The sequence below is a fragment of the Thamnophis elegans genome, chromosome 13 (genome assembly GCF_009769535.1).
Source record: "Thamnophis elegans isolate rThaEle1 chromosome 13, rThaEle1.pri, whole genome shotgun sequence".
Classification (NCBI taxonomy): Eukaryota; Metazoa; Chordata; class Lepidosauria; order Squamata; family Colubridae; genus Thamnophis; species Thamnophis elegans.
The window spans coordinates 27,266,877-27,285,844 of record NC_045553.1 but is presented as its reverse complement, the minus strand read 5'-3'; the positions used below and the strand labels follow the sequence as shown (position 1 = coordinate 27,285,844).

The following is an 18,968-nucleotide window of genomic DNA, read 5'->3' as shown; positions in this document are numbered from 1 at the left end:
TGCAGAAAGTCTCCCCTTTCGGGGTCTTTTTGTGCAGGTTGGAGGGGGGCAGAAATTCTGACTTGGGTGTGCTTTGGCCTCTTGGTGTGGGGCTTTGGATGAAGGCTGGTGGCGAAGAGCCGGAGGGCCTCGTTCCAATGGGACTGCATCATGGCCTGGAACTGGCTGACCATCTCAGCCTGCTGAGCCTCCAGGCGCTGGTGCCTGGCATTGCACTCCCGCAGGTCTTCCCTGTGCTTGGAAAGCCTATGCTCGTAGTCCTCAGTGAGGTGCTTCTGCTGAGCCTCCTTCTCAGCCAGATCCAATTTGAACTGAGCTGTTTTGCCAACTCTTTTTCCTGGTGGCTGCTTAACTCCAGCAACTGCTTCCTGTTGGGACCCTAAGGAGCCCGGGCGGGCAGGGGAGGAGTGGCTGGGAGGGGAGGGGCAAGTAGAGGCTGGCGAGGCACCCCTCAACGTGAGTGACATCAAGTTGGCCACACCCATCCAGTCACATGACCACCTAGCCACGCCCACCCAGCCGGTCATTAGGCAGATCATATTAGTGATCCGCGGGATTTTAAATTATGAATGTAGTGGTCCCTGAGGTTCAAAAGGTTGGTGGCCCCTGGACTAGAAGAAGTCTGAGATCCCTTCCAGCCCTAGGATTCTATGAATTTCAGGCAGTGGTACTTAAAACGAATGCAAGATGTTCTCTACAGGAAGGCATTGCTTCTCTTCAGAATTCTTCTAAGGACAAGTACCCTATAGAATTATCTTGAGAAGTTTGCACTAATTTTTGAGAACATTTCTAGTGTCTCAATAAAGGGAAATATTTGTAGCTCAGGGTTCAAATGAGGGGTCTTTGGTGCTCTCTGATCTTGGTTGTTTTCTTGCAGATGTTTCCTTACTCAAACTAGTTTGGGTGTGTTATCTAGTTTGGTTAATGAAGCATCTACAAGAAAACAATCCAGCTCAGAGAGCACCAAGGACGCTTCATTTCTAGTGTCTGCAAAATGCTTTCTCCCAGTTGCATGCAACTCCTAGTTTCCTAACATCTGATGCTTCCTAAATGTTATCCAACACACCTGAAAAGCAGTTCTATCTCCCTTATCTGGGGAAAGCTCTCTTACTGCAATCTTACACCACAAATTCCCATGTTTATGGCTCTGTTTGCACCTGTACAAATAACTTTCATGACGAATGTGATGAAATGGAGAAGTGAAATTGTGGCACTAGCTGGATTCTTGCACTTCAATGTCCCCCTAGGCTAAAATGGACCGTGTATGAAGTCTCACCTCATTTACCCTTTCCGCTTGACAGCCTGTCAACACAGCAACCTGTTTGGCCGGGGAAGAATGCTTTCAACTGTCAAAAGCTAAATTGATGGCCTCGCAAACTAAATTAAAAAATGCAGCCTTCCCCCACTAGGAATCCATTTTAAACACGCAAAGATTTACCAGCCTTCTGAGAAATCAGGTGACTTTCAGAAGTTCTTGAAACATTCAACCAGATAAACCAACTAGGAAGTTGTACAGATGGTCTTCTAAAAAGCACAGCATCCTAACTACGGTGAACAGAAGGCATATATAAACCAGACCCCGATCACCGGAAAGGGGTTGGAAGACCAGCTATGTCCCTTCTTAGAGCCACATTTTTAACAGATTAACAGAGTTGGAAGGGACCTTGTAGGTCATCCAGTCCAAACCCCTGCCCAAGCAGGAGACCCTATGCCATCCCCAACAAATGGCAGTCCACTCTCTTCTTGAAAGCTTCCAGGGATGAAGCTTGCACAACTTCCGAAGGCAACTTCTGTTCCATGGGTTGATTGTTCTCCCTGTCAGGAAATTTCTCCTTATTTCCAGGATGAATCTCTCCTTGATCAGTTTCCATCCATTATCCTTATCTGGCCTTTGGGTGCTGCTGTGGAAAATAGCTTGACCCCCTCCTCTCCTATCCTCAAAACGATACTATAGAGCACTGCACACACCAAAACGACTAGACACAAGAACAGTTTTTTTCCCCTGAACGCCATCAGTCTGCTAAACAAATAATTCCCTCAGCACTGTTTTACTATTAATCTTCTCACCATTCCTATCAACCATCTCCTCCGGTTTATGACCGTATGACTGTAATTTTGTTGCTTGTATCCTTACGATTTATATTGATATTGTTTCCTAGTATGCTTTGATTGCTTATTTGTACCCTATGACTATTATTAAGTGTTGTACCTTATGATTCTTGACAAATGTTTCTTTTTTTTTTATGTACACTGAGAGCATACGCACCAAGGACAAATTCCTTGTGTGTCTAATCACTCTTGGCCAATAAAGAATTCTATTCCATTCTATTCCATTTTCCATTCCATTCCATTCTATTCTCTCTGCAGCAGCCCCTCAAGTATTGGAAGACTGCTATCCTGTCTCCCCTGGTCCTTCTCTTCACTAGACTAGCCATGCCCAGTTCCTGCAACCGTTCTTCATGTGTTTTCGCCTCCAATCCCCTAACCATCTTAGTTGCTCTTCTCTGCATTTAGAACACCTTGCTTTCTAAATGTGGAATGCCTTCAATTTCCTGTTCTTTAGGTTATTCTGGTTATTCTGCAGGGCCTTTGAACTCTAAACAGTGAGAGGACAACCTTGTAATTAGCTGGCTAGTGGATTTGCGTATACTGTTTGTGAACATCTGGGAATTTTTGTTGGATTCTCAACCATCCTGAAGCAGAATTAGAGAGCAGAAAAAACCACAAGGACCTTCAATCCTCTGCAATGTGCAAGGGACCATTGAAACACTTCTTCTTGTGAACCTCAAAAGTGGAAAATTGGTGTCCATAGATAGACTGTTCCTCTGTTGTACAAATATTACTATCAAGAAGTTTTTCTTTTTCTTTTAATTAGACAGTGTCAGTTGTAACCTTTGGTCCTAGATACTTTGGCCATGGGTTGGCCCCTCGCACATATATGCTGGTCGTTCCCAACTCTAGGGGGTGGTGCTCATCTCCGTTACAAAGCCAAAGAGGCAGCGCTGTCCGAAGACGTCTCTGTGGTCATGTGGACGGCATGACTAAACGGCGGAGGTGCACAGAACACTGCCCACCAAAGGTGGTTCCTATTTTTCTACTTGCATTTTCACCTGCTTTTGAACTGCTAGATTGGCAGAACCTGGGACAAGTAATGGGAGCTCACTCGGTTACACAGCACTAGGGATTCAAACCGCCAAACTGCTGACCTTTCTTATCGACAAGCTCAGTGTCTTAGCCACTGAGCCACCACATTGCTGACCATGGGCATGGAAAATAGTTCTGGACTATCTTCCCTGTAGCTCTCCTTTATGTACCTGAACATGCCAATCAAATAGAAGTACAGAAAATGTTGTAGGGATAAAATGCAGTTATTGACATATGAAGAATGGCTGCAAGTTTTTGGGTCTGGCTAGTAGTCTAAAGAAAAGAAGAATTAGGGGTGACATGATAGCAGTATTTCAGTATTTGTGGGGCTGCCACAAAGAAGAACGGGTCCAATTATTCTCCAAAGCAGCAGAGGGCAAGAGAAGACATAATGGTTGGAAATTAACCAAGGAGAGAAGCAACCTGGAATTAAGGAGAAACTTCCTAACAGTGCGGACAATCAGTGGAATAGCCTTCAGAAGTTGTGGATGCTTCATCATTGGAGGTTTTTAAGAAGAGACTGGACAGCTACTTGTCTGAAATGGTATAGGTCTCCTGCTTGAGCAGGGGGCTGGACTAGAAGACCTCAAAGGTCCCTTCCAGATTCTATTCTATTCCTTATGCAAAACCAATAAGAAAATAGTCAGAAAATTCATGGCTAGAAATGTTTCTAAGAAAAAAAAAGAGCATAACCTGTGATGTTAGAAGAAACATAAAGATCAGCTAATCCAAAAAGAGAAAAATAAAAACCAGAAACAAGAGATAATAAATGTATAATTCTTCCAGTCTATTTTTTGGGACCAGACTTCAGGTTCCAATTCAGATACTTTTCACCAATGGTCAGATATATTTGAGTCATCACAAGATCAAAAAGAGGAAATATGTAGCCCTTCTTTAATGGTTAATCCCAGCACCCATCATCATTGGCCCTGCTGAAAGTTATAGTTCAGCAACATCTGGAAATTTCACAATTTGCAACATTTCGGGGAAGAAGGCTTAAACAACTTCCAAACAATGGAAATTTTCAAGACCCGGTTTTATATATTGTAATATATATTTTTACCTGGATATAGAAGGTCCTGTAGCTTGTTGTAATTTCGAAGAGATTATCCCTCATTAGAAGGTCACTTGAAAAAGAAAAAGAAAAGAAATATTAACCTTAAATTTAATTGCATATACCAGGGACATTTTTTTCTGAATGCCAATTTCTCTAAAGAATTAATTCAATATTAACTGAAACTGGAATTGGTGACTTTGATTCAGGTTGCTTCTGAGACTCTCGTTGGGGTGATTCTTCAGCTCAAGAAGCCCCAGAAGCAAAATGGAATGCCTTAATAACACAAACAACATCCCACCTGCTTCTGTTTTTCCCCTCATGGGGGACAAGTCCAGGTACATGAACCGCAGTGGCGCAGTGGTTAGAGTGCAGTACTGCAGGCTACTTCTGCTGATTGCTGGCAGCCTGAAATTTCAAATCTCACCATGCTCAAGGTTGACTCAGCCTTCCATCCGTCTGAGGTGGGTAAAATGAGGACCCAGATTGTTGGGGGAGACAGGCTGACTCTGTAAACTGCTTAGAGAGGGCTGTAAAGCACTGTGAAGTGGTATATAAGTCTAAGGGCTATTGCTATTGATGTCTTATCTCTCTCTTTATGTCTATCTCTCTGTCTCTCCCTATTTCTGTTTGTCTGTCTATCATCCATTAATATCTATCTCTCTAATCTATCTGTAGTTATCTGTCTATCATCTATCATCTTTCTGTTATATCTCAATTTGCTCTTTTTCCCCCTCTCTCTCTCTTAATCTATCTTCATCTATGCAGTGTTGCAGGCTAATTCAGTTCACTGCCAGAAGTTCGATTCTGACCGGCTCAAGGTTGACTCAGCCTTCCATCCTTCCAAAGTCACTAAAATGAGGACCCAGATTGTTGGGGTCAAGGCTGTAAACCGCTTAGAGAGAGCTGGAAAGCACTGTAAAGCAGTATATAAGTCTAAGTGCTATTGTAATTGACTCATCCTTCCATCCTTCCGAGGTGGGTAAAATGAGGATCCAGATTGTTGGGGGCAATAGGCAGACTCTGTAAACCGCTTAGAGGGGGCTGTAAATCATTGTAAAGTGGTATATACTGTAAGTCTAAGTACTATTACTATCTCACAAAGCCTGAAAGGTAAAGTCTCCTTCAAGTCAAGCCTAACTACTAGTGACATCACCTTCATGGTTACAAAATGGAACTTTCCTTTTTTTCGTGCCTTTCCTTCAGCTACCTCCGTCCTCAACTGCTTTGAAACTCATTGAATTTGATATTCAATACATTTTGACGTCAAAATTTTGTCCCAGAAATCATTGTTTGTTTGGTATTCAACACACAAGCTAAAACCTGTCAGTGTTGGCTGCCTTGTGAGTCACTAACTTATTCCTTATGGGAAAATTTTGTTTGGTACTTATGGTTTTTGATACTCATCACACCTCCTGGAACCAATTAACAAGTACCAAAGTACCTCAGTACTAAAAATAACACTCCACAGAATTACCTTGAGAATTATCTCCCACGTTCCCCTAAAACCAGGGGGTGGACTGCTCCAGGTTCAGACAATCCTCTAGCGAAGATTCTGCATGGTTCAGCAAACCCCCAAATCCCACTCCTGGTTGCCCCCCCCCCTTCCCAGGAGTCTCCATGCAGCCTGTTTTGGATGCCAAGTAAATGCAGGGGCCGTGTGGAAGTTCAGAGGGCGAAAAACAGTCCAAAAATGAACACATTTCTGGTCCCCAGGGAGCCTCAGGAACCTAGGGGAGGCCATTTTTCCTTCCCAGAAGCTCGGGAAAAGTCTCCCAAGCTTGGGGAGGATGAAAAATGGGCCTTCTGGAAGTTCCAGAAGCCTCCGGAGCCTGGGGAGGGCAAAAACGCCACCCTGCCATGGTGCAGGAGTCAACTAGACCAGTGATGGCGAACCTTTTTTGGCTGCCGTGCCAAAAGCGGGGGGAGCACAGGTTGTGTGTGTGCCGGCGTGCCACACCCATGCGCACGACCCCCCCACCCGCACGCATGAGTGCAACCAGCAATCCCCCCCCCCACTTTTGCCGTGGTTTTTTTGCCCTCCCCAGGCTCCAGAGGCTTACTAGGAACCTGGGGAGGACGAAAACAGTCTCCCCCCCGGACACCCTCCCCGGAGGCCTCAGGAGCTTCCCTGAAGCCTCCGGAGGGCAAAAAATGGACCTACGAGCAAACCAGAAGTCTGTTCCCGAAGTTCTGGTTTGCCCGTAGGGTTGGTTTTTCACGCTCCGTAGGCTTCAGCCTCCGGAAGACGAAAAACAGCCTCAAAAGAAGGCCGAAATCAGTGGGCCAGCCGCCCATGTACACTGGCCAGCTGACAGGGCAACGCATTGCGTGCCCTGACAAATGGCCCCACATGCCACCTGTGGCACGCGTCATAGGTTCATCATCATGGGACTAGACCATGCCCACGCCCACCCAGAAACCGGGCAGAGAACTGGTCACTAACATTTTTGAAGCCCACCCCTGCCCAAAAATCTCTTTGCAAAATAGCATCCCTGCTTTCATCTATCCACCACTAGCAACATAATGTGAGTACCATTTTTGCTCCGGTGAAATGACGTGGTGTCATGGTCACTCTAACTGAGATGAACAGCACCAAAGCAGAACATCCTCTGCCTCTAAATTCTGACCCACTTCGCAAGTGATTTGGCAGCACAAATCCAATACTAAGCTACAATACTCGAATATAAAGAATGCTCCTACCCAGATTTGACGAGACATTCATGAGTCTTCAGAACATCCTTCAAGAAGATTGACCGCAAGGGCTCTTTATCCTGACAAGATAAGCAAAACCAAAAGGGCAGTGCACAATTAGCCAACAGGTGAGAACAGATACTGTGTGGGTTGGAAGGTAGATGAAAAGCTAAGAATAAAATTTATAAATGACTCATTATTCAAGCGAATTTCTAGTGCACGCAACACTCTTTGGACAAAGTTTTTTGACGTTTGCTGTATCATTTTTGCATGCCGCTATTCATTGATGCACGCATCTGATATATTAATACTGATAAATAAAGGTGACACTGTGAGACCTGCCACTATTTAAACTTCTAGATCGAAATGATTCTGGGCTCCATTTGTTGAGAAAGGTATACATTAGGTCAGTGTTTCTCAACCTTGGCAACTTGAAGATGTCTGGACTTCAACTCCCAGAATTCCCCAGCCAGCGAATGCTGGCTGGGGAATTCTGGGAATTGAAGTCCGGACATCTTCAAGTTGCCAAGGTTGAGAAACACTGCATTAGGTAAAGGTAAAGGTTCCCCTCGCACATATGTGCTAGTCATTCCCGACTCTAGGGGGCAGTGCTGATCTCCGTTTCAAAGCCTAAGGGCCAGCGCTGTCTGAAGACATCTCTGTGGTCATGTGGCCGGCATGATTCAACGCCGAAAGCGCATAGAACGCTTTTACCTTCCCACCAAAGGTGGTCCATATTTTTCTACTTGCATTTTTACATGCTTTTGAACTGCTAGGTTAGCAGAAGCTGAGACAAGTAATAGGGGCTCACTCCATTATGCGGCACTAGGGATTCGAATCGCTGAACTGACGACCTTTCTGATCGACAAGCTCAGCATCTTAGTCACTGAGCCACCATGTCCCTTATACATTATTAGAAGTCAAGTGCATTGCAGTAATGCAAAATCAGAACTGAAAATCACATGCCAAAATCCCTAAATTCAACTTTTCCCTCCCTTTACTGCCTCCCATCGCTGACTCCTTTCCCTTCATGACCAATCAGGTTCAAGCAAGATGTTTTCAGAATGGTCAGTTCAAGCGTAGGTGGTATGTAGTTGCCTTCTTCTCCAAGCCAGATGACCTTGAGGCAGCTTCTCAGGGAGATTCAGCATTTACTTTCATTTTCCCACAAGCAGTCCCCCTTCCATCCACCCTCTCCAGAATTCACGGCACTGTCACCGCATGGTAGCAAAGCACAAGCAAGCATAAGGTGGCAACTGAGGGACACATTTGTGACAAAGCTTCTTGGATGAGAAATGAACAATATTTTTGCTGTTGCCTTTGTTCTAATCCCAGTAAGGGTATGGCTAGCTGATGAGAGCTAAATAGCTTGAAATAGATCTATACTAGTCTCCCTTTATTTATTTGTCAACACAAATACAACACAAATGTAACAAAGGCAACAGTAAAAATATTGGCTTTCTGTCTGGATGGTCTCTTGTGACGAGCCGATAGACAGAGAAAGGAAGCAATAGGCCTTCTTCCATATTTGGGCATACCTGGGGTTGTGACACTAAATACATACCTATTTCCCTGGCTCAGCAGATAAAGGAGGAGAACCTTGTGGCTTAGTGGTTAACACAACTGCCTAAGATGTAATACAGCATAGATTCTACTTTCCTATTATTATTTTTTTCTATTTCTCTTATTTTTCACTTAAAATTTGTATTGTATTTACTCGGTGGAAAATGATTTTTATTAAAGACTCCCCCCCCCCATAAAATAAAAATAATGCAAACCTTTTTAATAATTTTAATAAAAAAATATTTCTGTGAAGGGGAGTCAAGCAGCATACAAGTTTAATAAAGTATTAGTATCTATTCTTTTGTTTTAGCACGTCAGATGATACAGCTGTGGAAATGCAGTAACTTTGGGGGATTACACTTAATTTCATCACAAATAACAGATGAATTCAATTTTTGTTCCCAAATGTGGGACAAAATAACTATCAGATCAAAAAATGAATTTCTGTTACTTTCGTACAACAGAAGTGTGACTTTTTGCTAAGTGTCTTCAATAATAACTTTCAAACATAAGTTTTCCATTTTATTTAAACAACTGTGTTTTGCTTGATTTTCTTTACACAATGAATGTTGGTGTTTGTTGCTTTTAAGTGTTAACTTGTTTTACTGTGATGGCTTTATTTTAAGACCGGTTTAGCACTCTCTTACAGAGCTAGTTCTTACATTATGCTAAGCAGGTGATTTTCTTGGCTTTGATTCACTCCGTTGCACAAATTCACCTGCAGGGGGTAATAACAATGGTTTATGGCTTAGCAAGTTATGAGAATCCAGCCAATTACTGCTGAATCACCAAACCACAATTAAGCAGTCGTGTCTTTGCATCCTTTATGAACTTAATCACTGACAGAGGAAGAGAGTGTAGAATAATCTCTTCCAAATATCATATTATTTTTTCTCCAAAACAGTGGTTCTCAATGTTTTCTTCACCACGGACTCCCTTTAAATACCGTTTGTGGCCCCAGACCATGGCCATGGACTACCAAGACTTAACTCAAGATTTAAATCATAATATTTCTTCAAGCCTTCGTGGACCCTCCGTGATGACATCACAGCTCCCCAGGTATCCCGTGGACCGCAGGTTGAGACCCACTGCTCTAAAACTTTACATTAAAAGCATTAGAGAGGGTCCAGAGGTATTTTACAAGAAGGACTCAAACTCCTCTGCTTGTAATAAAATTCCTTCTACCACCAGGCTTGAAATTTTAACCTTGAACTACGCTGTCTACATTCCGACCTGAGCTTAGAGCACAAGATAATCTGCCATAACGTCCTACCTGATAATGACTACTTTCACTTTAACTGCAACAACACGAGGGCTATCAACAGATACAAACTAAATGCAATCCGTTCGAATCTTGATTGCAAGAAAAACGATTTCAGCAATAGAGTAGTAAATGTGTGGAACACCCTACCCGATCCTGTTGTTATTTCCTCTAACTCCCATACCTTTTATCTTCAGCTGTTGTCTGTGGACCTTACACGTTTCTTAAGAGGTCCCTAAAAGGGGGGGGGGGTGCATAAGCGCACCAACATGCCTACCATCCCCTGACCCCATTTATATGTACTCTTTTTATGTGTTTACGGCTGTGTTTTGCTTATTTATATCCATTTATTTGTGCCATTTTCCCATGTGTTTTCATATTTGTTTCCTTGTACTTGTTGACAAATAATAAATAAATAAAATAAAACTCAATTGCAGAAAATATAACTTCAGCAACAGAGTGGTCAATGCTCTCCCTGATTCCATTGTTACATCCTCAAACCCCCACGACTTCAACTTTAAACTTTCTACCGTGGACCTCACCCCATTCCTAAGAGGTCCATTAAAGGAGACGTGTATAAGCGCACCAGCGTGCCTACCATCCCTGTCCTACTGTCCCCATTTATTTGCATTCATTTCCTTTGTTCATGTCCATCTTCATAACTTATAACTATGTTGTACATGTTTGACAAACTAATGAATAAAATAAATGAAATAATAAAACAACATAAGATCTGTTCACAAGATCCTGAAGAAACTTTAAAACCTCTCACGTTATCAGCATGACTTTTAACCCCTGTATCTGCCCTAATCACATTTTTACCACTGCAGTCCTAGGATAAATATCCTTTTTTGGTCTCAAAATGCAATTGACTTAGCAGAGCATGGAAAAGACACCTCGTCCTGATTCTAAGGGAGAGAATCTGCAGCCATTTTCTCTGCAGCCACCAGGGAGGAGATGCAATGGGGTCAAACCACAGCTGTGAAAGGTCTGGATTCTTTACCTGCTCGCATTTGTAATAATTGACAGACATTTCATCCAGGATGAAGTAACGGCGTTTCCAGCTCTTTCTCTGAAAGGCAAGAAGAATCCCTGTAAAAAGCTTTTAAATTGTTCTTCCAAATCCTTTGTGTAACACAGAGGACATTCTGAGAATGGCTGTTAAGAATCTGCATTGGTTTTTATGTTTGTGTGGTGTGATTGAAGGTCCAGCTTCAGCTGCAGTGTGAGGGCTGCCATCTTAAGTGTCTGTGGAGAATTCTCATCCGGGCAAGTCATGGTTGTCCCAAAGGTGCTTTTTTCCAAAAGGCAAACCGGACTTTCTTCTTGTTGTTTTTCTTTCCAAACGTTTTGCTTCTCATCCAAGAAGGGAACCAAAGAAGCTTCTTGGATGACAAGCAAAATGTTTTTGAAGAAAAGAAAAAAAACCAAGGAAGTCCAGTTGCCTTTGGGAAAAAGCATCTTGGGGGCTTCCATCTTAACTTTTTATTACCACACCCTGCACACACACACACACCCCAGGAGTGGGATTCAAAATTTTTAGCAACCGGTTCTCTGCTTGGTTGCTGGGTGAGCATGGCCATGATGGGTGTGGCCTACTCAGCTTCCTGCACCACAGCTGGGAGGGGCATTTACACCCTCCCGAGGCTCTGGAGTTTTTCTGGAGCCTCTGGGAGGGTGAAAATGGCCTTCCCCAGGCTCTGGAGGCCCTCCAGAGGCTGGAAACGGCCCCGTTTCCGGACTTCTGGAACTGAAGAAGTCGAGAGCCGAGGTGGTGCAGTGGGTAGAGTGCAGCACTGCAGGCCACTTCAGCTGACTGCTAGTTCAGCAGTTCAGCGGTTCAAATCTCACCGGCTCAGAGTTGACTCAGCCTTCCATCCTTCCGAGGTGGGTAAAATGAGGACCCAGATTGTGGGGGTGATATGCTGACTCTGTAAACCACTTAGAGAGGGCTGAAAGCCCTATGAAGCGGTATATAAGTCTAACTGCTATTGCTATTGCTACTTCTGGGACTCCCATTTTTCACCCTCCCAGAGCCTCTGCATGAGCCCTGCACTTACCTGGCATCCAAAACGGGCCATGTGGAGACTCCTGGAAGAGGCAGGGTGGGGTGAGTGGGGCCAGCCAGTCCTTCCAACTACCAGTTCAGCGAACCAGATGTAAAATTAGCATCCAGTTCATCCAAAGTAGCCCGAACCAGCTGAATCCCACCCGACTGACACACACACACACACACACACACACACACACACACACACTCTTTAACCATGTGATGGTGAGCTCAAATCCAAAGACAACTCCAGATGAGGGATGTCTTCTCCCGTTGTCTTTGTTATCTCTTCCAAATAGTCAGATGGGAAGCACAGCCTGGAGTACTTGGTCTTGAATTGTACAGTTATATTCAAAGAGTCTTGGAAGTCTGAAAGTATTTCACCTGTTCTTTTATTATCCAAAAACAACAACTAGGCAGGGTCCCTTCTGAAACACTTCCCATGTCCTCCAGGGGTGGCATTCCATTCAGCCGGTTCGGATCGGTTCGGGTGAACCAGATGCTAATTTTACATCTGCTTCACCGAACCGATAGTTGCAAGGACAGGCTGGCCTTACCCACCCCGCTCTGCCCCTCCGAGGAGTCTCCATGCAGCCCATTTTGGATGCCAGGTAAGTGCAAAGCCCACGTGGAGGCTCCGGAAGAGCGAAAAACGGGCCTCCCGGAAGTTCTGCAAGTCCGGAAACGGGCCCGTTTTTTGAACTTCCAGAACTTCCAGGAGGCCCGTTTCAGACTTCCGGACTTCTAGAATTCTCCGGAGGGCCTCCAGACCCTGGGTAAGGCTGTTTTCGCCCTCCCAGAGGTAGTGGGTCCTTTAACAACTAAGTTGGGATAGAACTGTCTGAAGAAATGCCTTGCTTAGCAATGAAAATGAAAGAAATGAAATGCCTTGCTTAGCAATGAAAATGTTGGGAACAATTGTGGTCATAACTCGAGGACTACCTGCATTTTCATTTTCTCTCAGAACCTTTTCCTAACAGCGTCCCTTGAAACAATCTCATCTAAAAACTATCTGGAGAGATAAAATGACCACAAAGGGTCACCAAAGACAAGTCAAAATGACACTTACTACGTTCCCCTGCTTCACACAGTAGCCGCTCTTGAGGACTAGCGGTCCCACTGGGGTTTTGGTAGCGGGGTTATAACTCTGGGACCGCTTCAACAAAGGGTGAGACGAAAGCTCGTGGCCTTCAGAGCCATCTCCTCCATTCTGTAAGAGGGGAAAAGGAAAAGGGAAGAAAAGTTCCACTTAGATTTAGAGCACCCATGAAAATTTGGTACGCAAAATGAAGCAGTAAAAAGAGACTAGCAGAAATTGAGCAATATCCAAAAAATATAGTTGCATCACTGCCTAAACTCCTATATTTGCGGTACGAGAACTCTCTTTTTTGGTGGGGGAGAGGCAGAGTGTTTTCAAAGAAAGTTTAACCAAACTTTTATTGCATAGGTAAAGGTAAAGGCTCCCCTGGCACAAATGTGCTAGTCATTCCTGTCTCTAGAGGGCGGTGCTCATCTCCGTTTCAAAGCCAAAGACGTTTCCGTGGTCATGTGGCTGGCATGACTAAACACCGAAGGTGCAAGGAACGCTGCTACCTTCCCATCAAAGGTGGTTCCTATTTTTCTACCTGCATTTTTTACATGCTTTCGAACTGCTAGGTTGGCAGAAGCTGGGACAGGTAACAGGAGCTCACTCTGTTACGCAGCACTAGGGATTTGAACCGCTGAACTGCTGACCTTTCTGATCGACAAGCTCAGTGTCTTAGCCCCTGAGCCACCTTTATTGCATATTTCTCCGTATTTCACAGTGTGAAGCAGCAGCCAAAAAAGCCAATGCAATCCTAAGTTGCATTAAGAGAGGGATTCAATCAAGATCAAGGGAGGTACTAATACCACTCTATAAAACCTAAGTAAGGCCACACCTAGAATACTGCATCCAGTTTTGGTAACCACATTATGAAAAAGATGTTGAGACTCTAGAAAAAGTGCAGAGAAGGGCAACCAGGATGATTAGGTTACTGGAGGCTAAAACATACGATGAACGGTTGCAGGAACTGGGCATGGCTAGTCTAGTAAAGAGAAGGACCAGGGGAGACAGGATAGCAGTATTCCAATATTTGAAGGGCTGCCACAGAGAGGAAGGGGTCAAGCTATTCTCCAAAGCACCTGAAGGCCAGACAAGGAATAATGGATGGAAACTGACCAAGGAGAGATTCAACCTGGAAAGAAGGGGAAATTTTCTGACGGTGAGAACAATCAAGCAATGAAACAGAAATTGCCTTTGGAAGTTGTGGGAGCTTCATCACTGGAGGCTTTCAAGAAGAGACTGAACTGCCATCTGTCAGAAATGGTTTTGGGTCTTCTTGGGCAGGGGTTTGGACTAGATGACTTACAAAGTCCCTTCCAACTCTGTTATTCTTATTTCAATGGTAGACTTTTGCAAGGTGAATTCACCTCTTCATGATCATCTCGTCTTTCTCCAATATCTCATCTACTTTTAATTTACTTTAAATACAGTAAAGTAACACCACCACCAACAAGGCAGAATAGCTAAGGACATTCACGCTCCTTTTTTTTTTACTGGCATCTATTCAAAAACCATAGGGATGTAACCTCTGCCCTATTTGGCAACGCATGCCAGATCAAGGCATAGAAAAAGGAAGAGGTTTGCATTCAACACTATTATGGCTTGATCACTCTGTGAGATGGAATGTGCATCTGGGGAAGAAGTGGGGAGGGCAGGATTCCCAGCGATATAACCATGTTTCCCCAGGGAAGAGGCACTACATTCCAGGCAGAAGCCCAGGTTAAAAGATTGCAAGCTAGATGGGGAAAAGTGGGGAGGGAAGAGATTCAGGGTAACCACACCCTAGAACCTTCCAGAGTATACAATATTTATTAGGTTAGAACGTTATAGCTTTAATCTGTCAAGATTCTGTCTGTTATATGTAAGCAAATAACTGGATTTCACAGTGTGGTCTTTGGGCTTGATTATTGAGCCTGACACTCTGAGAACTCTTGACTCCCTCTCAGTAAACATTGATGGATAATTTCTCCTCTCCTCTCCCTTCCCTTTTTTTAAAATACCTTCGTCTTCTTCGTGTTTTAAAATCAACCTAACACTAGTTTTTTAAAGTAGAAATTACCAGTACTGTAGTGGAGTAACGGCAAATCTAGACAGCATACTAAAAAACAGAAATCACACTGCCAACAAAAGTGTGTATAGTCAAGGCTATGGTTTGTCCAGTTGCAATGTACAGCTGTGAAGGTTGGACCATAAGAAAGGCTGAGTGCCAAAGAATGGAGGGCTTTGAATTATGGTGCTGGAGAAGACTCCTGCGAGTCCCTTGAACTGCAAGGCGATCCAACCGGTCAGTCCAAGAGGAGATCAACCCTAACTGCTCTTTAGAAGGCCAGATCCTGAAGAGGAGACTCAAATACTTTGGCCACCTAATGAAAAGGAAGGACTCCCTGGAGAAGAGCCTCATGCTGGGAACGATGGAGGGTAAAAGAAGAAGGGGACAGCAAAGAATGAGGTGGCTGGATGGAGTCCCTGAAGCAGTCGGCGTGAGCTTAAAGGGACTCCAGAGGATGGTAGAGGACAGGAAGACCTGGAGGAACATTGTCCATGGGGTCACGATGGGTTGGACATGACTTCGCAACTAACAACAAGTGGAGTAACATGAAATGGCAGAGGCATTCTACTCAGAGTGCTGTAATACCATACAACTTTTAACACGTCAATGCCAACATCGGTCATTAGGAACATTACACTATTTGGATATAACATAGCATTACATTATGAAAATGCCAGTAATAAGAAATAACCAAAGTACCTACGGCCATTATCGTCTTCCTAAAATGGCAGTTATGGGAAAGACATTTTTCATTAATTTAAATTTATATTTATTCATTCATCCATTTTTATTAGTGGTTTGGGGTTACTTAGATGTCATATTTTAAACAAATGTCCCCTTAAGACTTCTATTGTATTTGTGTTCAACTAGCTATCACAGCTTTCTGTCTATTTCAGATATAAAGGACAGGGATAAGCAAATGTGGTATAACAGAGCAGCCGAAAATGGAAGCGGAGTGAAATGTGTCATCAGCTTAGAGTCTTACATTGCCCATAAATGATCCAAGCCTAACCTCTCTTGCTTCCGCTGATGCTTATCCAATGCCAATTTAGTAATGAACTTTAGTTGGCTAGATTCTTGTTTATAGGCTTGAATAAATCTTCTCTACTGCAACTTAAGAAGGGGTCCTGATCCTTTGCATCTGACAAATGGGCATGATATAAGCATTGGGGAGCCAGATGTTATTTTTGCCCTGCTTCATGTATGTTCAGCAACAGTTCCCATGCAGAACTTGCTCTTATATTTAATTCCAGACAGACCTGGTTATCCTAAGACTGTCAATTAATTTAATCTACATCCTTTCTACTTAAAACTCCCAGTTTTTCCAGGAAACCCTGCAGTTCTTGTTTCAACCACAGCTCCATGAATAAACATCATCATGCTCATTAAATTAATCCAAGCTTGCTAAATTATTCCAAGAAAACAGACTTCTTCAGTGCCAGGACGTACAAAGGCCAATCCCAAATTGCTGTCATTCCTAAAAAGGTTGGGTGAGGCCCCTACAGTCTTTACAAAGGTAGCCACCTAATGCTCATTTTTAATACCATAAAAGAGGAAATACACGAGGCATAATCTTAGTTGCTCTATTTAATCTCTGTAATTACTTGATATATTTTAATTAAACTTTATTTAATATAGCTTTTTTCCCCTGCCCTCTTCGTGATTCCCGCTCTTCCAAACTTTTTTGAAGTTCAACCCTAAGGCCAAGTGAAGAAAGCCACGAAATGTGCCTCCTTGACTTAAGGAGAAGGGTAACTTTTATTTCTTCCTACCTAAAACCGCTTTTTTCATTAGGAGGAACCATAGGGAGCATCATGAAAGTGAAGATGGTGGCCATAACCACAAGAACAAATTACTACCTCCCTGTGCAACATGTGATGTAAACAAAATGGGAGGACTTCCAGTGAGTACTTGAAGCGGCCATTTTGTCTTTTTCCAACCTGCCCCTGTGGACATCTTTGCTTCCCTTATAGCAGTGTTTCTTCATCTTGGCAACTTTAAGATGGGTGGACTTCAACTTCCAGGATTCCTCAGCTGGCATATTGGCTGGGGAACTCTGGGAGATGAAGTCCACCCATCTTACAGTTGTCAAGATTGAGAAATACAGTAATATAGGAATCTTCTAGAGGTCACACAACATACCCAGAGTGATTATGGGACTGAAGAAGATGGTAGACTAACTTCAAAACTGTCTATTGTCACTTGTTCTCTTTTTTTGAGACTTCCTTTCCTTTTTTGACATCTCTCTATTTTAACTTCTTTCTTGTAGTTTCATTTCTTTTTTTTTCTGTCAACCACTGCTCTGGGAAACCAGAGCAACTCCGTGTGAATAGGACAAAATAGTTTCTTTATTGTTGATCACCTATTTACAAGAATCTCACCGGACTGACTGCAATCTCTTGGGAAATGGAAGATAAAGGCCTCAAAAGATTCTTCCTCCTATGGAATGACTCCAAACTAGACCACCTTTTTACTCCTCCCTCTATACAAGCAGGCGTGTCTATCACAATAAGAAAAAATGATCTAATATATAAACTATGAAAAAAATATCTAGATAGAATCATAGACAAAAGGCTGTGAATTCACTAGATTAAAATCTATGTAGAAACTAAAGGTGGATTATCTATCTATATACAGAATATAAAAGCCAAATACCACTTACTCATCTCGAAACCTCCAGAACCGTAAAGCCTACAAATTTGCAATTTGGCACATATGTTCCTCTTGGCTTCTAGGTGCTTGCTAAGAAAGGATTTTTCAAAATGACCATCAGATCATTAGTATCTCTTATACAATAATTAACACACTCTGATGCTAAGAAGTTCTACTCCCCCTCCCCACCTGAAAAGAACTCTGTTCCAGCTGCCAGTTGCCTCACATTCCATTACCTCAGTTCAAACTGGCAGATGTTCCACTCCTTCACTCAGAAGTGGCCTGGGACTCCTTACAGTACTAAATGTCGGTACCTCATCATAATGTCTATGCCTTCCACCTATGGAACTGCTTCTGGATTCAATGCGGCGGGAGCGATATTCCCTTATGTGTTTCAATCAGCAACCACCAATGAGCCAACGGATTGTGAACCAAATTTCTCCTGCATAGCCCGATACTTTCGTCATGAAGCACGGGTATCCAGTTAATACATTATATACCTTAAATCTATATTGAAATGGTTATCAATAGATGAAAATGGATGGATAATTGATTAAGAGTAATTAATTGTATCAGTACCTTGTCCTATATTATTATATAAAATTAAAAGTGAATTGCTTTCCAAAGCAGTGTACAAAACAGTATATGGAGCTTTATGGCTTGTGGGAATTGATATTTTTCAGCAGAATAGATATGGTTGAATGTATTTTGCTGTTCAATGGAAAAAAGCAGTTGTGATTTCTGGCTGCAGAATTGCCTTCCTGAAAACCTTACTTTTGCTAAGAAGCAAAGGACCTATTAAAGATGTGGAGACTCTAGAAAGAGTGCAGAGAAGAGCAACAAAGAGGATTAGGGGACTGGAGACTAAAACATATGAAGAACGGTTGCAGGAACTGGGCATAGCTAGTTTGATGAAAAGAAGGACTAGGGGAGACATGATAGCAGTCTTCCAATATCTCAGGGGCTGCCACAAAGAAGAGGGAGTCAAGCTATTCTCCAAAGCACCTGAGGGCAGGAGAAGAAGCAATGGGTGGAAACTAATCAAGGAGAGAAGCAACTTAGAACTAAGGATAAATTTCCTGACAGTTAGAAGAATTAATCAGTGGAACAACTTGCCTCCAGAAGTTGTGAATGCTCCAACACTGGAAGTTTTTAAGAAGAGATTGGACAAACATTTGTCTGAAATAGTGTAGAGTTTCCTGCCTAAGCAGGGGGTTGAAGACCTCCAATGTCCCTTCCAACTCTTATTCTATTCTATTCTATTCTATTCTATTCTACTCTACTCTACTCTATACTCTATTCTAAATCCTTTAGAACTGCAAAACCATGTGGGGAAAATCCACTGAAATCTGAGGTCCGAAAGGGATTCAATCAAGAGAGGAAGCAACTTCTGCATACTTCTCTCTCCACACCTCC

General features: G+C 43.1%; 1 protein-coding gene across 2 annotated transcripts in view; it reads right to left on the bottom strand.

Annotated features, from left to right (window-relative positions):
* The window catches only part of PLEKHA2 (pleckstrin homology domain containing A2), a 101,766-nt gene that overhangs the window by 8,423 nt on the left and 74,375 nt on the right, over positions 1-18,968 (bottom strand). For both annotated transcript variants that reach the window (XM_032230022.1, XM_032230023.1), the window contains exons 7-10: positions 12,836-12,976; positions 10,720-10,788; positions 6,902-6,972; positions 4,208-4,271 (exon numbers count right to left, since the gene is read on the bottom strand). In XM_032230022.1, coding sequence (XP_032085913.1) covers positions 4,208-4,271; positions 6,902-6,972; positions 10,720-10,788; positions 12,836-12,976 — 345 coding nt within the window. The remainder of the gene's footprint in view (positions 1-4,207; positions 4,272-6,901; positions 6,973-10,719; positions 10,789-12,835; positions 12,977-18,968) is intronic.